General features: G+C 44.3%; 1 protein-coding gene across 2 annotated transcripts in view; it reads left to right on the forward strand.

Annotated features, from left to right (window-relative positions):
- rcan2 (regulator of calcineurin 2) overlaps positions 1–23311 on the forward strand; it is a 148990-nt gene that overhangs the window by 99345 nt on the left and 26334 nt on the right. For both annotated transcript variants that reach the window (XM_029750542.1, XM_029750549.1), the window contains one exon: positions 21248–21421. In XM_029750542.1, the coding sequence (XP_029606402.1) occupies positions 21248–21421 (174 nt within the window). The remainder of the gene's footprint in view (positions 1–21247; positions 21422–23311) is intronic.

The following is a 23311-nucleotide window of genomic DNA, read 5'->3' on the forward strand; positions in this document are numbered from 1 at the left end:
ACTGTAACATAAACATATTGTTGTCAAGTAGGCTATGGTGTAATGGAATGTTTTGCCTTGTGTGGTAGGTTTTGTGGGTTTTTACACTCTTATGTAGGTGTCATAACCAGCCTTAAAATAACTACCTGGTAGGTTTTGTGGGATTTGACACTCTTACTGTATGTAGGTGTCATAACCAGCCTTAAAATAATGTTATATATGTCACAACAGGTGTAAATAAATGTGTCATGACAGTGTTATGACCTTATTATGACAGGTTATGACAAGTTATGTCTGCTGTTATGACATATTATGACATGGTTATGACCGCCATAACGTGTTATGACATGGTTATGACATGGTTATGACCTCCATAACATATTATGACATGGTTATGACCGCCATAACGTGTTATGACATATTGTGACATGGTTATGACCGCCATAACGTGTTATGACATTATGACATGGTTATGACCGCCATAACGTGTTATGACCGCCATAACGTGTTATGACATATTATGACATGGTTATAACGTGTTATGACATATTATGACATGGTTATGACCGCCATAACGTGTTATGACGTATTATGACATGGTTATAACCGCCATAACGTGTTATGACATATTATGACATGGTTATGACCGCCATAACGTGTTATGACAGGGTTATGACATGGTTATGACCTCCATAACGTGTTATGACATATTATGACATGGTTATGACCGCCATAACGTGTTATGACATATTATGACATGGTTATGACCGCCATAACGTGTTATGACATATTATGACATGATTATAACCACCATAACGTGTTATGACATATTATGACATGGTTATGACCGCCATAATGTGTTATGACATATTATGACATGATTATAACCACCATAACATGTTATGACATGGTAATGACCACCATAACGTGTTATGACGCTGGGTGTCAAGTAAAGGGTTACCACAGTTTCTTTCTGTTGAATGTCATTTTCAAACATGAAAAGTTCTTAGTCAGAATAATCTTGGCAAGTTCAACAATACATTTACTAGATGCTCTTATCCAGAGTAACTTACAGGAGCAATTAGGGTTAAGTGCCTTGCTCAAGGGCACATTGACTGATTTTTCACCTAGTCGTCTTGGGGATTCGAACCAGTGACCTTTTGGTTACTGGTCCAATGCTCTTAACCGCTAGACTACCTGCTGCCCCAATAGGGTACAGTACTGCTACTGCTACAATACAATACAGTTAGTGCTAGGGAGTGTACCAGTGGGTTGTTGACTAAGACAGTGTACCATGGCTTCTAAGCCTCCCCGATGGAGGATATTAGTATACAGGGATTCAACATCAAGCAAGCCATAATCATTTCCCCATCAATATTGTCCAATGTCTTAAGGGTGTTAATCATGTCTGTAGAATAGCATACATATGCAGGGTAACACCACACTGGGTTTTAGAAAGAAATCTACAAAAGCAGAATATTTCACTATCGGAGTGAGGGGATTTTTTTATTCATCCAATGCTTGTCTCTGTTCTTTAGGGAGGATATTGTAGACTCTGTTGTTGTTTTTTATTCCGTATCTGAGACATATTCTTCCACCAATCTGCAGTATGTTAAAAAGTCTCTCATTGGTGCTTCATGGGAAGTAACATTTGTTCTCCGGTTGTGTGTTTAAGAGTAATCCTGATCGCCTCCATACCTCTACACGATGGATGTGTTCTATTGTGTAATCGGTATGAATCTCTTACACACTCTAGTATGTCGACAACCAGTGTTTGGTCCCTGTGTTAAGCATGTTGCCATAGCCACCATATGGTCTCCTCAATTCCTTCCCAGAAGGGTTCACTTTCAAGCTCACAACCCACAAAGACTTTACTCCGCTGATCCAGCACGGGAATCATGCCACATAAGGGTTGGTGGTCTGTTACTAAACCACCATAGAGTAAAGTTCTGGAGACCCACTTGCATGGATACTTTAGACAAGTTTTTCTTGGAATGATTGGGTTGGTCACGTCCTCATGGTGTGAGCAGTAGGCCTAGGCGCTAACAGTTCTGCATCATAGTTCTGCATTACACAGTTGCGTCATCGTCAAGTCCTTCATGAGTTTTTCCTGAACTTGGGACTTGACCAGGGAAAATTCTAGGTCTTAGTTGCAGTATGACCTGTAACTAGAGCCTTGCTTTTCCTGGTCAAGTCAGGTGTTCAAAAACACTCATGGTCTTAGATATACAATATTTATTTTGTGTTGATGGAAGAGATGTGTTCTTACACAACAGAAGACCATGCCTCCTGGGCCTCTGTTGAGACTCATCTGAGGAGTGAGATGGTGCCATAAACAGCTCCTAGTGGTGACCAAGCCTTTCTCCTCCATGGAAATATATTGCTATAGACCTCCCTCTGCCCCCAGCTGTGCCCTCGATACCATATGTGAATTGATTGCCCCCCATCTATCTTCTGAGCTCGTGCTACTAGGTGATCTAAACTGGGACATGCTTAACACCCCAGCCATCCTACAATCTAAGCTTGATGCCCTCAATCTCACACAAATTATCAATGAATCACAGGCACCCTCATAGATGTCATCCTAACTAACTCGCCCTCCAAATACACCTCTACTGTTTTCAATCAAGATCTCAGCGATCACTGCCTCATTGCCTGCATCCGTAATGGGTCTGCGACCAAACGACCACCCCTCATCACTGTCAAACGTTCCCTAAAACACTTCTGCGAGCAGGCCTTTCTAATCGACCTGGCCGGGGTATCCTGGAATGACATTGATCTCATCCCATCAGTAGATGATGCCTGGCTATTGTTTAAAAGTGCCTTCCTCACCATCTTAAATAAGCATGCCCCACTCAAAAAATGTAGAACTAGGAATAGATATAGTCCTTGGTTCACTCCAGACCTGTCTGCCCTTGACCAGCACAAAAACATCCTGTGGCGTTCTGCATTAGCATCGAATAGCCCCCATGATATACAACTTTTCAGGGAAGTTAGGAACAAATATACACAGGCAGTTAGAAAAGCTAAGGCTAGCTTTTTCAAACAGATATTTGCATCCTGTAGTATTAACTCAAAAAAGTTCTGGGACACAGTAAAGTCCATGGCGAATAAGAGCACCTCCTCCCAGCTGCCCACTGCTCTGAGGCTAGGAAACATTTACCACCGATAAATCCATTATAATTGAGAATTTCAATAAGCATTTCTCTACGGCTGGCCATGCTTTCCACCTGGCTACCCCTACTCAGGTCAACTGCCCGGTACCCTCTACAGCAACCCGCCAAAGGCCCCACCATTTCTCCTTCACCCAAATCCAGATAGCTGATGTTCTGAAAGAACTACAAAATCTGGACCCATACAAATCAGCCGGGCTAGACAATTTGGACCCTCTCTTTCTAAAATTATCTGCCGAAATTGTTGCAACCCCTATTACTAGCCTGTTCAACCTCTCTTTCGTATCGTCTGAGATTCCCAAAGATTGGAAAGCTGCAGCGGTCATCCCCCTCTTCAAAAGGGGGTGACACTCTAGACCCAAACTGCTACAGACCTATATCTATCCTACCCTGTCTTTCTAAGGTCTTCGAAAGCCAAGTTAACAAACAGATTACCGATCATTTAGAATCCCACCGTACCTTCTCCGCTATGCAATCTGGTTTCAGAGCTGGTCATGGGTACACCTCAGCCACGCTCACGGTCCTAAACAACATCATAACCGCCATCGATAAGAGACATTACTGTACAGCCGTATTCATCGACCTGGCCAAGGCTTTTGACTCTGTCAATCACCACATTCTTATTGGCAGACTCAACAGCTTTGGTTTTTCAAATGATTGCCTCGCCTGGTTTACCAACTACTTCTCTGATAGAGTTCAGTGTGTCAAATCGGAGGGCCTGTTGTCCGGACCTCTGGCAGTCTCTATGGGTGTGCCACAGGGTTCAATTCTCAGGCCGACTCTCTTCTCTGTATACATCAATGATGTTGCTCTTGCTGCTGGTGATTCTCTGATCCACCTTTACGCAGACAACACCATTCTGTATACTTCTGGCCCCTCTTTGGACACTTTGTTAACTAACCTCCAGACGAGCTTCAATGCCATACAACTCTCCTTCTGTGGCCTCCAACTGCTCTTAAACGCAAGTAAAACTAAATGCATGCTATTCAATCGATCACTGCCCGCACCTGCTCGCCCGTCCAGCATCACTACTCTGGACGGCTCTGACTTAGAATACGTGGACAACTACAAATACCTGGGTGTCTGGCTAGACTGTAAACTCTCTTTCCAGACTCACATTAAACATCTCCAATCCAAAAATAAATCTAGAATCGGCTTCCTATATAGCACCTGTCACGGCTGTTTGAAGGATCGGACCAAAATGCAGCGTGTTCGTAGTTCCACATATTTATTAAACGTGAAACTGAATGCGATACACTTAAATACTTGAAACCACAAACAACAAACCGTGACGCAGAGAGGAAAACACACTACTCAAAAAATAATAACCCAGAAACAGGAAGAGAAAAACCCCTACTTAAATATGATCTCTAATCAGAGGCAATGAGGATCAGCTGCCTCCAATTAGAGATCAACCACAAACAATCCCAACATAGAAATAGAAAAACTACAACTTAAACATAGAAATAGAAAACATAGAACAACCCAAAACACCCCCTGCCACGCCCTGCCCTACTCTACTATAGAAAATGGCATCTTACTAGGGTCAGGACGTGACAGCAACAAAGCATCCTTCGCTCATGCTGCCAAACATACCCTCGTAAAACTGACCATCCTACCGATCCTCGTCTTTGGTGATGTCATCTATAAAATAGCCTCCAACACTCTACTCAACAAACTGGATGCAGTCTATCACAGTGCCATCCGTTTTGTCACCAAAGCCCCATACACTACCCACCATTGCGACCTGTACGCTCTCGTTGGTTGGCCCTCGCTTCATACTCGTCGCCAAACCCACTGGCTACAGGTTATCTACAAGTCTCTGCTAGGTAAAGCCCCGCCTTATCTCAGCTCACTGGTCACCATATCAGCACCCACTCGTAGCACGCGCTCCAGCAGGTATATCTCACTGGTCACCCCCAAAGCCAATTCCTCCTTTGGTCGTCTTTCCTTCCAGTTCTCTGCTGCCAATGACTGGAACGAACTGCAAAAAACTCTGTAGCTGGAGACTCATATCTCCCTCACTAGCTTTAAGCACCAGCTGTCAGAGCAGCTTACAGATCACTGCACCTGTACATAGCCCATCTGTAAACAGCCCATCTATCTACCTACCTCATCCCCATACTGTATTTATTGATTTATTTATCTTGCTCCTTTGCACCCCAGTAGCTCTACTTGCACATTCATCTTCTGCACATCTACCATTCCAGTGTTTAATTGCTATATTGTAATTACTTCGCCACCATGGCCTGTTTATTGCCTTAACTTACCTCATTTGCACTCACTGTATATAGACTTTTTGTTTTCTTTTGTACTGTATTATTGACTGTATGTTTTGTTTATTCCATGTGTAACTCTGTGTTGTATGTGTCGAATTGCTACGCTTTATCTTGGCCAGGTCGCAGTTGCAAATGAGAACTTGTTCTCAACTTGCCTACCTGGTTAAATAAAGGTGAAATATATATATATTCTTTAACTGTCTCCAAAAAAGAGAAACGCAAGGGGTACTTCATCTTGTCACCCTCTTCTCTAACTTGACGACACCAAAGAAAGCAGCTCTCGTTGTGTCCACATCGTCTGTACTAAACTATCAAGGGTTTGCACTCAAGAAAGGGATCAGATCATGTTACATCGCGTACTTTATGCATCGTTTATTTCATCACTAGCAAGATTTTGTATGCAGCACATTGTGTGCTCAAGTCCTCATATGCAATCTACAATAAGTCAGTCTGGCCCAGCTAAAGCCTCGTGTCACTTGGAAGGTCAGTTAAGACGGATCAGCCATGTCCTAGTCATTTCTGTCTGTCCTCTGTAGTGGCATGTTGTACCCAGTCAGTCAGTACCTCCTGGTTGGGAATGCTGTGTGAGTGTTCTGGAACATTGTTTTCACTGGAGATTCCAGATACTATGTAGGAACAGAACACAGGCTGTTTCTGATTAACATTCTGAGTGCAGAGAGAGCACAGGACAATACAGCTCTGAGTTGGAACGCTGAACACTACAAGCTGCTCTAAATTCCCCGTGTACTTCTGCTGTGTGCTTTACTTTAGGCCAGGAATTATCCTTTTGTGTCTTTGGCATGTGTCAATGTGTCAATTGTTTTCAATTAAAATTGTAAAAACAAAAAAAATTAAAAAATTGCTTCTTAGCAAAGAGCAATTTCACAAGCAATAATTTTGCTAGGACTGCCTGGGTTTGGTCTGAGTGGGGAGGGGAAAACTGAAAACTAGCTGTTATTGGCAGAGAAGTTTGGAACGCACGTTCTTATCGGTCTATTAATTAATTTACCGCCTGGTGATGTCACCAAAACAGGCTGAAATTTCAGGTGATCTTTTCAAAAAGCTCTTACACTAAAAGGGCATTGTCATCATTTTCATAACTTCACAACATTATTACAACCTCATAGTGTGGAAATATATATATAAAACACAGAAAAATCATGTTTTTGACTGCAGTGGGCCTTTAATGAGTTTCAGTGGACCGGTCTTTTTCATACAGCGTCATTTTTCTGGGTCGTCTTTGTTTATGTTGAGTGTTATTCTTTGCCGTGTTACTTGTGCTAGATTGAACTATGTTGATGTTGCATAAACCCATAGCAACAGTTAGCAAAATGGCACCTCGTGCTCTTACCAGCCTTCACTCTATTGGGAACTTTGTGTGTAGCAGTAGGTTTAATTTTACCAATTGAGCACCATCACTTTCCAACACATCAGTTCTGATACACAAAACAGTTTGCAAGATCAGCTCAATTCCCTCCACTCCTCTGTCTATGGACTAAGTTTGGATGGTTCTACGTCAGAACATTAGATAATTGTTTAACCTTCAGACAGATCATTGTCCTCTGTTGTGGAAAGTATTCAGATACCCTGCCAATGAGTCAACCCTGTGTCATGTTCTCAATGTGATATACCGACTATAAATAGCTTTGCAGGGGGAAAATATACTCATGAATAATCTGCTGCACTGTGTACAGTATGTGTGTGTGTGTGTGTGCATATCTTTCTCATTCTGCAGTCAGAATGTATACGATTATGGGATTCTGTGGAGTTTCTAGAGGTTGTATGAGTCATATGCATTCATTTTCCCTACTCTTAAAGTAATATGACACTTCACACTACGGTAGAGAATGTCTAATACATTCTACGGTAGTCTCGGTATTTAGGGACTTTGCTTTGAAATACAGTAACAGTCAGTAACTGCTTTGAAATATGGTAACAGCCAGTAACTGCTTTGAAATACGGTTACAGTCAGTCAATGTGAAATGCAATATGCTTCAGGCTACTGCCAGTCTTCACTGTCACTGGAGGAGAAAATATGTGATGTCGATCTACAGGAATGTTTCTGCGAGGTCATTGCCATTTCCTCAATGTATTTTGTATTGCCTTGGATAAGAGCAGCTGTGGTGCATCATCACCTAGATGCGCCTCTGGAAGCTCCTCCAGACAAGTAACGGGCCTCGCTAACAAAAGATGCCATCACTCACTCATTCCCATCCTGTCAACTCCTGCTCATCCACTCTAACATCAACCTTATGCCACGTCCTTCCTGACGTCTAATCTAACACCCTCTTTCCCATCAGGGCCAGCCCTAGACATAAGCAACCGCCTAGGGCCCTGCGGACGCTAGCCCCCCCCCAAAAAAATATATATACAGTACCAGTCAAACGTTTGGATGCACCTACTCGTTCCAGGGTTTTTTACTATTTTACTACATTGTAGAATAATAGTGAAGACATAAAAACTATTAGTAGTAACCAAAACAGTGTTAAACAAATCAAAATATATTTTATATTTGAGATTCTTCAAAGTAGCCACCCTTTGCCTTGATGACAGCTTTGCACACTCTTGGCATTCTCTCAACAAGCTTCGTGAGGTAGTCACCTTGTCATAATTGTGTATGTAGGTGGCAGGCAAGTCAGGCGCAGGAGAAACCAAATTGGTTAAACTGGAGTATTTAATAACAAAAAACAAACTCCAAAACCAAAAATAACATGGATAAAAATAACCCGTCGCACACCGATACAAAATACACACGTACATAACATCACAAACAATCATCGACAAGGACATGATGGGAAACATAGGGTTAAATACACAACATGTAAATAATGGGACTGCATACAGGTGTGTAGGAAGACAAGACAAAACCAATGGAAAATGAAAAACTGATCAATGATGGCTAGAAGACCGGCGACGTCGACCGCCGAGCACCACCCGAGCAAGGAGGGACATCGTCTTCGGCAGAAGTCGTGACACACCTGGAATGCATGTCAATTAATAGGTCTGTCTTAAAAGTTATTTTGTGGAATTTCTTTCCTTCTAAATGCATTTGAGCCAATCAGTTGTGTTGTGACAAGGTAGGGGTGATATACAGAAGATAGCCCTATTTGGTAAAAGACCAAGTCCATATTATGGCATGAACAGCTCAAATAAGTCCACCATTACTTTAAGACATGAAGGTCAGTCAAACCAGAAAATGTCAGGAACTTTGAAAGTTTCTTCAAGTGCAGTCACAGAAACCATCAAGCACTATGTTGAAACTGGCTCTCATGAGGACCGCCACAAGAAAGGAAGACGCAGAGTTACCTCTGCTGCAGAGGATATGTTCATTAGAGTTACCAGCCTCAGAAATTGCAGCCAAATAAATGCTTCACAGAGTTCAAGTAACAGATACATCTCAACATCAACTGGTCAGAGGAGACTGCATGAATCAGGACTTCACGGTCGAATTGCTACAAAGAAACCAGAAGAAGAGATTAGCTTGGGCCATAAAACACAAGCAATGGACATTAGACCGGTGGAAATCTGTCCTTTGGTCTGATGAGTCCAAATGTGAGATTTTTGGTACCAACCACCATGTCCTTGTGAGACGCAGAGTAGGTGAACTGATGATTTCGGCATTTGTGGTTCCCACCGTGAAGCATGGAGGAGGAGGTGTGATCGTGTGGGGGTGCTTTGCTGGTGACACTGTCAGTGATTTATTTAGAATTCAAGGCACACTTAACCAGCATGGGCTACCACAGCATTCTGCAGCGATACACCATCCCATCTGGTTTGCACTTAGTGGGACTATCATTTGTTTTTCAACAGAACAGTGACCCAAAACACACCTCCAGGCTGTGTAAGGGCTATTTGACCAAGAAGGAGAGTGATGGAGTGCTGCATCAGATGACCTGGCCTCCACAATCACCCGACCTCAACCCAATTGAGATGGTTTGGGATGAGTTGGACCATGGAGTGAAGAAAAAGCAGCCAACAAGTGCTCAGCATATGTCGGAACTCCTCCTTCAAGACTGTTGGAAAAGCATTCTTCATGAAGCTGGTTGAGAGAATGCCAAGAGTGTGCAAAGCTGTCATCAAGGCAAAGGGTGGCTACATTGAAGAATCTCAAATATAAAATAGATATTAATTTGTTTAACACTTTCTTGGTTTGTACTAGGGCTGTGGCGGTCATGAAATCAGCCGGTGATTGTCAAGCAATTAACTGTTGTTCTCACGGTAATTGGCAGTTAATTAACATGAACACACAGCCTACAAACCATTTAAAAAAGTATAATAAATCCATGTAATAAAGCCTACACCTTCACAATACATCCATCCAATAAATCTAAAGAAGCATGATATGAAGAAAATGTAGTCTATTTCAGAAGAACAGAATAGCATACTCTGAGTTGTCCTTATGTTAGGTCCTGATGTCTGTAAGCCAAATGGCTGTGGGCTACACTAGTTCATTTAGCAGACAAGATTTGCTTATAATTCCGTGGCATTATTTTATATTATTTTATAGTATGAAGAATACAATTGCTGAATAAAATATAAATATTTTCTCCAAACAATTTGAGGGAGTGCACACATGCGGCTATTCTGTGTTGAGTAGTTAACAAAGAAATAGGTACTCCTATATGCTTAATTTAGAGTTCTTAATGTAACTTTAGTTGTTCTACAAACGTTGGGCTATATGTTTACACTTTTAATACATTGTAAGGATGCATGATGACTCTAATGATGATTTGAAAAAAAGTTGCTTGAAAGGCATGAACTCTGCTTTGTTCTTTAAGCAGGATGTAAACACTCCAATAGTCTCTCATTCACAATTTGACAAGCACTTGATAATGCCTTGAATTTCACGGCGGCCGTAATGCACCTTAAAAAAATCCATGCCTTTTGCGGCCCAGAGTGCTGCGTTGTGCTTCTCTCCCTGAGTGTGCTGCGCAATCCGAAGCCCTCTCACTCACATGGCTCTATGTCACCTGATCGGGTCTTTCTCACAGGCTACAAGTGAAGACAGACACATCGGGGATGCAACTGCGCGTATCCTTATTCAATTCCGGAGGTGCATATTGAAGATATTGGAAGAACTGTCCATATTTACTTTTCGTCAGCCAACAAGATGAGTAGACCTAACAAACAGCAAAAGTGCTAGCCTATCTACTATCCCCCATAGTACATAAGTCAACCTATTCTGTTCTGTGCGAGAAATAAATATTCCAAACATAGTCTGGGACATTTGTGGGATGCGATAGATCCCAAATTAATACAACCACAAGCATCAAACAACTTGTATATGCAATGTGTCTGATGCAACAGATTAGAACGTTTAGCTTAAAATGTTGATAAACCATTAGGCTATTTATTCACATTATAAGTGCAGCAATGTGCACGTGGTAGTAGGCTATAATCGTGAATGTTCCAATTGCGGAAAACACCATTATCAAAAGTTACCGCAAATGCAATTATGCATGTAATGCTTTTATTATAAAGGTGCATTTTTATGGTGAAATTTGAAACTCACGCGCTGCTTATACATGCCAGTTAGGCTCTACACCCCTTGTAAAGCAGAATAATGTGCTTAATTTTAAGAAGTTATTTAGCCACTTTAGTTGTGATACAAACCTTATTAAAACATATAGGCCTATGGGCTAGGCTACATGAGGTATGTGACTGATGAAAAATAATAAAACATTAAAAGGTGTTGTTTCTTATGCTGGGCATCATTCACAAGTGATAATATGTCATTCACAAGTGCTAGGCTAATATTGTCACCTATCAGACTATTCTTGATTTAATCTTGTCTTTACATATACTAAATAATATATGTGTGACATTTGTTTTGATTTGGACCATTATCATGCACCTGTTTCGAAACAGGGACAGTGGGAAAACATACGTCATAAATACACTTAAATAGCGAATGGAGGCCTTTCCCCCTGGTTTATTTTCATGCCAGCCAGGTAGGCTATACTCCTGTTGTAAAGAGAAGCAATGTGCTTAATATTATGAAAGTTGATAAATAAATATAGTAGGCCTAGCCTATAGAAAGCTGATGGGATCCTCATCGTTTTATTAGCGGCCATCACTCTGTTTTCTCCCGCAATTGCATAGCTTATGGAAATGTTGCGCAACATGAGCTCATGGGTTCTCATTAAGTGTTTGATTAGATTTTCTAATACATTTGCATTGATGTCAGAGTGATTAGAGAGACAATAGAGTGCTGAGTACCAGGCAGTTAGCAAATTTGGTAACTGCCTGGTACCATCAGCAGCATCAGAGCTTGGAGAAGCCTAATTACCCTGACTAAACGGTCATGACTCTTGACCGCCTGTGTGGAAGTAATACGTTCACCGCAACAGCCCTAGTTACTACATGATTCCATATGTGTTATTTCATAGTTTCTGTCTTCACTATTATTCTACAATGTAGAAAATAGTAAAATAAAGAAAAACCCTTGAATGAGTAGGTGTGTCCTATCTTTTGACTGGTACTGTATATATATTTTTTCTGAACTCAGTTGGGGTCTCAAATTACTTTTGAGAGTTACAAAAGTAGAATACAGGAGGTGCAATTTTGAAATTTGTTTGTCAATCAGCAACTTTTTCTTTTGTTATGTCAGTCACTAACAGTCACTCAGTCAACAAAATAGTGGTAAGTTAGTCTAGCCAGCTGTAGTAATCATGGTCGAATTACCGACCGGGCATGCAGGGCACGTGCCCAGGGGCCCTGACCTCCAGGGAACCCCCACTGATTTTGCTAGTCACTCTTGCTCAGATATCATCATAACATGGCATAAGTCATGGCAAAATGTGTAGAATTGCAGGAAATTAGCTCTAAAATGGCAAAATCTCTCTCTGCCCCTGTGACGAGGTGAGGTAGGGCCCAGGAGCAGAGAAGAGAACCAGACGAGGAACCAGTGGTTCAGAATAAACATACCTCAATACTTTACTGGGAAAAGGTTCAACAGTAGGTACAAAGTAAAACTAGGGAAAACAACAAACATTATGACTTGATAACTCATTAGAAGACAAACACACATTACAAACGGATCAAGCTTCTGCAAAGGCTAACTGAAAACACACCTCTTTAAAAGGAAATCTTAATTAGTAAATGAAAACACGTATCATTGTCTCTAGGGCAATCTTTGTCCCCCTCTGGTGACAGGTGGAACCATGACAGTACCCCCCTTCTAGGAGCGGCTCCAGCCGCGGAGCCAGGGCGACCACCACGTAGTTGGTTGAAGTCCAGAACAAGTCCCGGGTCCAGGATGTCCTGGGCAGGCACCCACGCCAGCTCCTCGGGTCCGTAGCCCTTCCAGTCCACCAGGTACTGCAGGGTGCCCCGAACCTAAACTGGCACTCAAATGGAGACAGTCCAGTGGACGAGTTCAGCAGTGTGTTGTGAGCATATTCGGCCCAGAAGAGGAACTTGTTCCAGTTGGTGGCCTGAGGGGAGACAAAACAGCGGAGGAAATGCTCCAGCTCCTGGTTTACCCGCTCAGTCTGCACATTCGACTGTGGGTGGAACCAAGAGGAGAGACTCACCGATGCCCCCAACAGGGAGCAGAAGGCTTTACAATACCGCGCGACGAACTCGGGGCCACAGTCCGAGACAATGTCCTGGGAGAGTCCATGTAGTCGAAAATACATGGTTAATCATGAAGTCGGCTGTCTCACTTAACTGCCAAGAGCTCCCGGTTGCCTACATCGTAGTTGCGTTCCGCTGGTGAAAACCGCTTGGAGAAAAAGGCACATGGGTGCAGTTTCTTGACCCCCTTTTTCCACTGTGAATGGAACGTCCCTGCTCCAGTATCCGAGGCATCCACCACTACCATGAAGGGACGAGCAGGTTCAGGATGAGCGAGGATGGGTCCGGAAGTGAAACGTTCCTTGAGCTCCTCGAATGCCCTGTCAGCCTCGGGGGTTGAGCAAAAATGGGTCTGGGATTGATGGGTTAGGGCCGTGAGAGGCGCTGCCACAGCACCAAAGTTGCGAATAAATGTCTGGAAAAATTGGTAAACCCGATGAACTGCTAAACTTGTTTGAGTGAAGTGGGACGGGGCCAGTCGGTGACGGCCTTAACCTTTACGGGATAATGTATCCCAGGAAGGAGACTTGGGAAACATGGAATTCACACTTCTCTATTTCTGATGTATAGCTGACTCTGCAGGAGGTGTCTCAGGACTTGGCGGACGTGCAGGATGTGTTCTGGAAGGGTCTTGGAGAAGATCAGGATGTCATCAAGGTAATCAAAGACGAAATGATTCAACGTGTCCCTAAGAGTGTCATTGACCAATGCTTGGAAGACTGCTGGTGAGCAATAATCCGAATGGCATGACTAAATATTCATAGTGGCCACTAGGGATGTTAAAGGCAGTTTTCCATTAATCTCCCTCCCTGATTCTCACCAGATTGTCAGTGTTGCGGAGGTCCAGTTTGGTGAAGAATCGGGGCCCTGGGCCAGATCCAAGGCAGAGGACATCAGTGGTAGGGCGTAACGATTCTTAATCGTAATCCTCTTCAGCCCTGGGTAATCGATGCAAGGACGCAGACCCCCATCTTTCTTTCCTACGAAGAAGAAGCTTGCGCAGGCTGGTGAAGTTGAGGAACAAATGAAGCCTGCCTCCATCGACTTCCAGATGTAATTGTCCATGGCTGCTACTTCAGGGGCCGAGAGGGAGTAAGGACATCCCCGGGGAGGGGTGGAGCTGGGTAGGAGCTCTATGGCTCAGTCGTATGGTCAATGAGGAGGGAGGGGGGCGGCTTGCCTCTTACTGAAGACTTCCCAGAGGTCGAAGTATTCGGGAGGGAGAGCGGAGAAGTCTTGGGCTTCAATGGATGCAGGGGGGCGCGGCGAGGCTCTTGGTAGGGGTCTTAGGCATTTAGTCTTGCAGTTCTTTCCCCAGTCTAGTAGATGTCCCGTGGACAAGGAGAATAGTGGGTTATGTTGCGCTAACCAGACCCCTAGGATAAGGGGTTTCTCGGGAGCAGTGATCAAAATAAAGCTAGAAGTCTCGGAGTGGTTCACACCGACCTGCAGTTGAATGGGCTTGGTCTGATATTCCACCTGGCCAGAGCCGATGGGGCATCCATCAAGGGCTTGAATCTGCAGAGGGATAGGACATTTCAAGCAGGGGATTTGTAATTCTCTGGCGAGGTCCTGATTGATTAAATTATCCGCAGCCCCGGAGTCCACAAAGACTTGAATTTGGTGCTGACATTTGTCCCAGTGGAGGGTTGCGGGTAGTGACAGACGGTGACTGGGTAGCCTGGGAGTACCTACGCAGCTCGTCAGGGTCTCCCCTTGTCCTGGTGAGACCCGGCTTTTCCCGTCAGCTCTGGGCATGTAGAGCGAAGATGGCCAAGACCTCCACAGTAGAGGCAGCAGCCTTCGCTCATGTGCCTGTCACGTTTCTGTGGGCTCAGACATGTGTGTCCCAGCTGCATGGGCTTCTCAGTGCTTGGCTCGGGGGGCTTGGGGTACTCGAGAAGCCGGGATACTGGGGTGGTGTCAAAGGGTCGCTGTTTCATTCGTTCTCGGATGCGGTTTTCGATCTTGATTGCCAGCATTATAAGGGACTCGAGGTCCTCTCCCAGTTCCAGAGAGGTCAGTTCATCCTTGATAGAGTTAGACAGACCCTGGTGGAAGGCGGTGACCAGTGTCTCTGTATTCCACCCACTTTAGGCGGTGAGGGTGTGGAAATCAATGGCGAAGTCAGCCATTTGTCTGGCCCCTTGGCAGAGGTTGAATAGCCGGATCAACGCTCCTCGTCCGCCGGCTGGGTGGTCGAAGACTCGTCGCAACTCAGAAGTGAAGGCTGATATGGAGATGCAGGATGGTGGCTGCTATTCCCACACCGCCGTTGCCCACACCAGTGCTTTGCTCGAGAGTAAAGATGTAGGCGATCTTGGCCTGATCGGTGTGAAACAAGGAGGGCTGTAGCTTGAAAACCAGAGAGCACTGAGTGAGGAACCTCTTGCATATTCCTGGGTGGCCGTCATACCGCTCGGGGGCTGGGATCTTGGGTTCCCGGTGCAGGTTCCATTGGGGATCTACGGTGACGACTGGAGCACTGGGCGCTGAGACTCCTGGGTTGGGGGTGTTCAGTGGTTGGAGGGAGTCGATAAGTACCTAGAGAGTCACTGATATTTGGAATTGTTCTTGCTGCTGCCCCAGCAGGGCTCCTTGGCTCCAACGTTCTTGATCTGGTCGATCTCTGCTGGGTCCTTGTTGGGGCAGAAGCTTGCTGTGATGTGGTGAGGTAGGATCCAGGAGCAGAGAAGAGAACCAGACGAGGAACCAGTGGTTTAGAATAAACATAAATCATTTACTGGGAAAAAGTTCAACAGTAGGTACAAAGTAAAACTAGGGAAAACATAAAACACTTTGACTTGATAACTCACTCAGGAGACAAACGCACAATGCAAACGAATCAAGTTTCTGCAAAGGGTAACAGAAATCACACCTCTCTAAAAGGAAATCATAATTAGTAACTGAAAATACCTTTGTCATTATAGTCTCTAAGGCGGTGTCTGCCACCCTCTGGTGACAGGTGTAACCATGACAGCTCCATGGCAAAATGTGTATAATTGCAAGAAATGATCTCCATTGTCAAGATTTTTGCTAGGCTGACATTCATCTGAGACACCCTTCACAATGTTTGATATGTTGATATGGACTCACCATTAGGGGGACAAGTGTCCTGAAAGCCTTCACTACTTAGCCCCCACTCACAACACACACACACACACACACACACATGCAGATCACATCAGGGCCTCAGCCTCAATCTCAACCTCCCTCAGAATGACCTTTTTTAGTAAACACTTCTCCATAACAACGTGCATTATTCCACCACTAATGTACCTGAGCCATTTGCTTAACTAGGAGGTATGCGCCCACCGGTCCTTTGGTAATGCATTGAGTATTTTTAGAAAGCAATGTCTGTTCCAGCTCCAACAAAACCCTCCCTATATTTTCCTCTCCTCACCTCACTGTCCATGTTTGTAAAGGAATGTCATTTCTTTAAAAAAAACATTCACAATGCCGTCTCAGTGGAACAGGCTGAAGTAGAACAGTCTAGGAAGTATTTGAATGGCATTAGGCCTATGTAAGATAAAGCCCTAGTGATAGAACATAAACCTGACCCTGAGGGTGATTGATTGGTGGATAAGGTTTAATGTGTGATGGGTTCCATGATAAGTCAGCTCAGATCCACATACTGCCCTGCTAACGCTGCTTCTGCTTTCCATTCCATTGCTGATGGAGCACTCTCTTGCTCTGTGTGGTGTGGGTCTGTCTGAGGCTATAGACTACTGGAGATAGATAAATCATCTGAGCTGGAATGTTATTGTACACAGAGGGAACCCAGTCTCATGTTCATGAGTTGTATGCAACACAGGGAGGGACATTGTCTGCTTTTGCCTTAGCTCTGGCTAGAAGTTGCTTCTAGGTACAGATCTAGGATCAGTTTGCCTCCTCTAATCCTGACCTTAGACCATTAGGGAGAATAATGCAAAAGTGACCTCTTATCAGTGTCTACGGGGCAACATCATCCCAAGGTGAAACTTTGAACACACTTAAGCGGAGCAGCAATCTTTGCATGAATTCACACATCGCCCGACAACGCAGAGGGAAACTCTGTGTTAATGTGCTGATCCAAGGTACCTGGAGTGAGCCAGAGCCTCATCTACTGGACAAGACTCTATTCTACATCCCCCTCACCGTCAGAGGGGGGTGATACAGCAATCTGAACTGAGCTGTCACCACTCATCTCCACCTCCCAGGCAGACACACACCAGTCCCAGCTGTCAGCTGCCAGGACACACACAAACACACATACACACACACTCCGCATCGGGAGCCTGCTACTCGCCACCGATCTCACACATACACTGACATGAAACAAGCTCTCAGACACATTTACCGGATTGGAAAGTGACTGTCTGAATGATCTTCCTGTCTCTACAGATCAGCTCTACCAAGGAAAGTCATATTGTCATCTGTCACTGGCTCTGAAATATCAAGCTGCCAGAACGCTCTCTTTGTCAGAGACGACTATTGTATCTGACTGACTCAAATTGTTGTGAATAGATGTTTTGATGAGAGTGAGATGTGACATCATGGAACTAAACTGTCAGACTCGTTTTAAACAGACATCTTGTAAACAATGTTACGTGGTCAGATTGTTTATTTGATGGAGCACTGCTGAATCTAAAATTATTCCTTGGCACAGAATGTATCAACTGACTAACAAAAGATCCATTGAATTGAATGTACACTGCATGAACACGCTCTGTAACTTGCCCATGCAGTCTCACTATTGCTGATCCTTCAAAGGAGGATATCGTGGCTGTCTTCAAACAACAGAGAGATAAATGAAATCCCTATGTGTTCTAGTGTTTTTTATACATTCGCTGCTAATCAATTTACAGTAAATCTATTTTCAGGTACACAGCTAAGAACCAGATGTTCCCTTAAAAGTGCTTATTTTTACACTCTGCTGGCTAAATGTGGCGGCTCATTTAGAAGCTGCTAGAATAGCATTTTAGATCAGCACCATGTGGAAAGAGGGAGGGAAATAGCCCATGTACTCTGCTACGCTCTCTCTTTAAGGCTGTATTTAAAGTCTGCTTGTTATGATGGAACAACGTCTAATTTGGGAAAAGTACCTGTCATATAACTTAACTGAAATGGGAGATTTCCATTGTGGTTTAGCGTATGAATTCACAGAATTCAGTGTTTGACACAATCATCTACAGTTGAAGTCGGAAGTTTACGTACACTTAGGTTGAAGTCATTAAAACTCATTTTTCAACCACTCCACAAATTTCTTGTTAACAAACTATAGTTTTGGCAAGTTGCTTAGGACATCTACTTTGTGCATGACACAAGTAATTTTTCCAACAATTGTTTACAGACAGATTATTTCACTTATAATTCACTGTATGACAATTCCAGTTGGTCAGAAGTTTATATACACTAAGTTGACTGTGCCTTTAAACAGCTTGGAAAATTCCAGAAAATGATGTCATCGCTTTAGAAGCTTCTGATAGGCTAATTGGCATAATTTGAGTCAATTGGAGGTGTACCTGTGGATGTATTTCAAGGCCTACCTTCAAACTCAGTGCCTCTTTGCTTGACATCATGGGAAAATCAAAAGAAATCAGCCAAGACCTCAGAAAAAACATTGTAGACCTCCACAAGTCTGGTTCATCCTTGGGAGCAATTTCCAAACGCCTGAAGGTACCACGTTCATCTGTACAAACAATAGTACGCAAGTATATACACCATGAGACCACGCAGCCGTCATACCGCTAAGGAAGGAGACGTGTTTTGTCTCCTAGAGATGAACGTACTTTGGTGCGAAAAGTGCAAATCAATCCCAGAACAACAGAAAAGGACCTTGTGAAGATGCTGTAGGAAACAGGTACAAAAGTATCTATATTCACAGTAAAACGAGTCCTATATCAACATAACCTGAAAGGCTATCTAGCAAGGAAGAAGCCACTGCTCCAAAACCGCCATAAAACAGCCGGACTACGGTTTGCAACTGCACATGGAGAAATGTCCTCTGGTCTGATTAAACAAAAATAGAACTGTTTGGCCATAATGACCATTGTTATGTTTGGAGGAAAAAGGGGGAGGCTTGCAAGCCGAAGAACACCATCCCAACCGTGAAGCACGGGGGTGGCAGCATCATGTTGTGGGGGTGCTTTGCTGCAGGAGGGACTGGTGCACTTCACAAAATAGATGGCATCATGAGGACAGAAAATGATGTGGATATATTGAAGCAACATCTCAAGACATCAGTCAGGAAGTTATAGCTTGGTCGCAAATGGGTCTTCCAAATGGACAATGACCCCAAGCATACTTTCAAAGTTGTGGCAAAATGGCTTAAGGACAACAAAGTCAAGGTATTGGAGTGGCCATCACAAAGCACTGACCTAAATCCTATAGAACATTTGTGGGCAGAACTGAAAAAGCGTGTGCGAGCAAGGAGGCCTACAAACCTGACTCAGTTACACCAGCTCTGTCAGGGAGAATGGGCCAAAATTCACCCAACTTATTGTGGGAAGCTTGTGGAAGGCTACCCAAAACGTTTGACCCAAGTTAAACAATTTAAAGGCAATGCTACCATATACTAATTGAGTGTATGTAAACTTCTGACCCACTGGGAATGTGATGAAAGAAATAAAAGCTGAAATAAATCATTCTCTCTACTATTATTTTGACATTTCACATTCTTAAAATAAAGTGGTGATCCTAACTGACCTAAGACAGGGAATTTTTACTAAGATTAAATGTCAGGAGTTAAGAAAAACTGAGTTTAAATGTATTTGGCTAAGGTATATGTAAACTTCCGACTTCAACTGTATATTGTCCACTTGTCCTGTGAATGACCTGGTCTATGAACTCTATCTGCTGGGGTCATCCTGGGGTCATGAGGTGGCGCCATAGAGGACAGACAGCTCTCTAGAACATAGCTACAGTAACAAATCAAATCAAATTTTATTTGTCACATACACATGGTTAGCAGATGTTAATGCGTGTGTAGTGAAATGCTTGTGCTTCTAGTTCCAACCGTGCAGTAATATCTAACAAGTAATCTAACAATTTCACAACAACTACCTTATACACACACAAGTGTAAAGGAAAGAATAAGAATATGTACATAAAAATATATGGATGAGCGATGGTCGAACGGCATAGGCAAGATGCAGGTGATGGTATAGAGTACAGTATATACATATGAGATGAGTAATGTAGGGTATGTAAACATCATATAAAGTGGCATTGTTTAAAGTGACTAGTGAAACATCTATTACATCCAATTTTTAATTATTAAAAGTGGCTAGAGATTTGAGTCAGTATGTTGGCAGCAGCCACTCAAAGTTAGTGATGGCTGTTTAACAGTCTGATGAACAGAGATGTGTCAGAGATCAGCCCTGAGGCTGTGGGAGAATTTCCCAGAACTGACTGTCTCCCCTCTTCTCCTCTTTCCCCTCGCTCTGCCTACCTCTGTATCTATATTCCCTACACTTTGTCTCTCCCCCCTCCCCGTCTCTCTTTCTCTCTCCCTTCTCTCTCGCTCTCTCTGTCCTCTCTCTTTCCTCGCTTTACGGAGCCCAGGGCAGGTCTGGGATGTGAGATTATCCTCAAATTAGACACCTTCATTAGCTCTGCTCTCCAGCAGGAAATGAAGGCTAAACGAGTGGCTAGGCTAGATTCCAACCACCCATGCGCACACACACACACACACAAACACACACACACACACACACACACACACACACACACACACACACACACACACTAATGAGCGCACCAACACTAATGATAACAAAGCATCTATAAATAGGCTGAGTGAGTGACAGAGGGAAGTGCCACTCAACTTGACCTTTCTGTGGTGACACCTCTCCTTGAGAAACACACAGATCTATCAAGACTAGAGGAAATCAGCAGCACTAAGGAGGACAGGACAGACAGCTCCTTATCTCTCTCTCTCTTGCTCTCCATCTCTCATCTGGCCAGGTTTAATGAATGGGAGGTTTATTGGTTAGGCAACAGAAAACATAGTCTTGTCAACACCCATTAAAGAGACCTGCAGCATCCTCTGTCCATGATAAACAGCTTGTTAACTGGAGAAAGGATTCTGTGTTTACTGGAGGAGGCTGCAAGGAACCTCACCCCAGACACTGCTTAATGTCTCCCTCTCCCTCAGTCTACTGTATTATTCATGCTTTGGCATTTACCACCTGAAACCATATTATGCACAACCTCATCTGTGGTTTGTTTTTGTCTCTCTATATTGGCTTTGTTCAGGAGATGTTCGAGGCCCTGTTCCTGGCCTACGATGAGCGGTTGACGTTTCAGCTGTTCAAGAGCTTCCGGCGTGTCCGCATCAACTTCAGCAACCCCAAAGCAGCCGCCAGCGCCAGGATAGAGCTGCACGAAACGCCCTTCAGAGGCAAGAAGCTCAAACTCTACTTTGCCCAGGTCAGTAGCTAAACAGTACAACAAGCAGGACTGACTGCCAATAGACTGGGACTTTGATTTACCCCTTATGTTAGTTCTGTTGTCTATTGCTGGAAGGAAAGGACACATTAAAATGATGCTCCAGAGCTTTTGTATAATTTCAGCAGTAGTTTTGAAAGTAGTGCTCACGAGCCAAAACGAGTCCCCTAAAATGTTGTACAAATGTGTACTACATCATCCATTTTGTATGATATGTTACATCCTGCAAAAATGTATTTATTTATATATATATATAGACAAGACAGTTGAAGTCGGAAGTTTACATACACTTAGGTTGGAGTCCATTAAAACTCATTTTTCAACCACTCCACAAATTTGTTGTTAACACAAACTATAGTTTTGGTAAGTTGGTTAGGACATCTACTTTGTGCATGACATAAGTCATTTTTCCAACAATTGTTTACAGACAGATTATTTCACTTATAATTCATTGTATCACAATTCCAGTGGGTCAGAAGTTTACATACACTAAGTTGACTGTGCCTTTAAACAGCTTGGAAAATTCCAGAAAATGATGTCATGGCTTTAGAAGCTTCTGATAGGCTAATTGACATCATTTGAGTCAATTGGAGGTGTACCTGTGGATGTATTTCAAGGCGTACCTTCAAACTCAGCGCCTCTTTGCTTGACATCATGGGAAAATCAAAAGAAATCAGCCAAAAAAGTTGTAGACCTCCACAAGTCTGGTTCATCCTTGGGAGCAATTTCCGAATGCCTGAAGGTACCACGTTGTAACGGCTGTCTTCTGAAATGAACCAAGGCGCAGCAGGTATGTGAATACTCATATTTAATTTCAAATAAGGAGTAGAGCATCCACAGGAACAACACAAAAGGGTGACACCAGTGACAGTTCTGCAGGCTATAAAAGCAGTGCAAAAAACAACCACCCACAACCCCAAAGAAAAACACACACACCTATATAGGACTTCCAATCAAAGGCAACTCAACACACCTGCCTTCAATTGGAAGTCCCAAATCAACAATCAAACATTCACATACACAAAAACTGTCACGTCCTGACCCCACTACCCCCTCTACTGGTCAGGACGTGACAGTACCCCCCCCCTCAAGGTTGCAGACGCCGGGATGCACCTAAAAAAGGAAAAGAAGAAAATCCCCCACAAAATTTAACACCTAAACAATAAGGGAGGGAAGGGAGGGTGGCTGCCGTCACCGACGGCACTGGGCTACACCCTCCCTCCCCAACCCACCTATCCTGGAGGTGGCTCAGGTGCAGGACGTGGACCTCGCTCCACCTTCGGCGTCGGCCACTTTGTTGGCGCCGATAGCTGCGCCGGGCAGACGGGCCACTCGGGCTGACCCTGGCAGACGGACCACTCTGGCTGGGTCGGAAGACATGCGGGCCACTCTGGCTGGGCCGGAAGGCATGCGGGCCACTCTGGCTGGGCCGGAAGGCATGCGGGCCACTCGGGCTGGGCCGGAAGGCATGCGGGCCACTCGGGCTGGGCCGGAAGGCATGCGGGCCACTCGGGCTGGGCCGGAAGGCATGCGGGCCACTCGGGCTGGGCCGGAAGGCATGCGGGCCACTCGGGCTGGGCCGGAAGGCATGCGGGCCACTCGGGCTGGGCCGGAAGGCCTGCGGGCCACTCGGGCTGGGCCGGAAGGCCTGCGGGCCACTCGGGCTGGGCCGGAAGGCATGCGGGCCACTCGGGCTGGGCCGGAAGGCATGCGGGCCACTCGGGCTGGACCGGAGGGCAGGAGGGCCACTCGGGCTGGACCGGAGGGCAGGAGGACCACTCTGGCAGATCCTGACAGGCCGGGCACCCTGGCAGATCAGGGCAGGCGGGCACCTCTGGCAGAACAGGGCAGTCTGGCCACTCTGGCAGAACA

This window comes from Salmo trutta, chromosome 1, assembly GCF_901001165.1.
Source record: "Salmo trutta chromosome 1, fSalTru1.1, whole genome shotgun sequence".
Taxonomy (NCBI): domain Eukaryota; kingdom Metazoa; phylum Chordata; class Actinopteri; order Salmoniformes; family Salmonidae; genus Salmo; species Salmo trutta.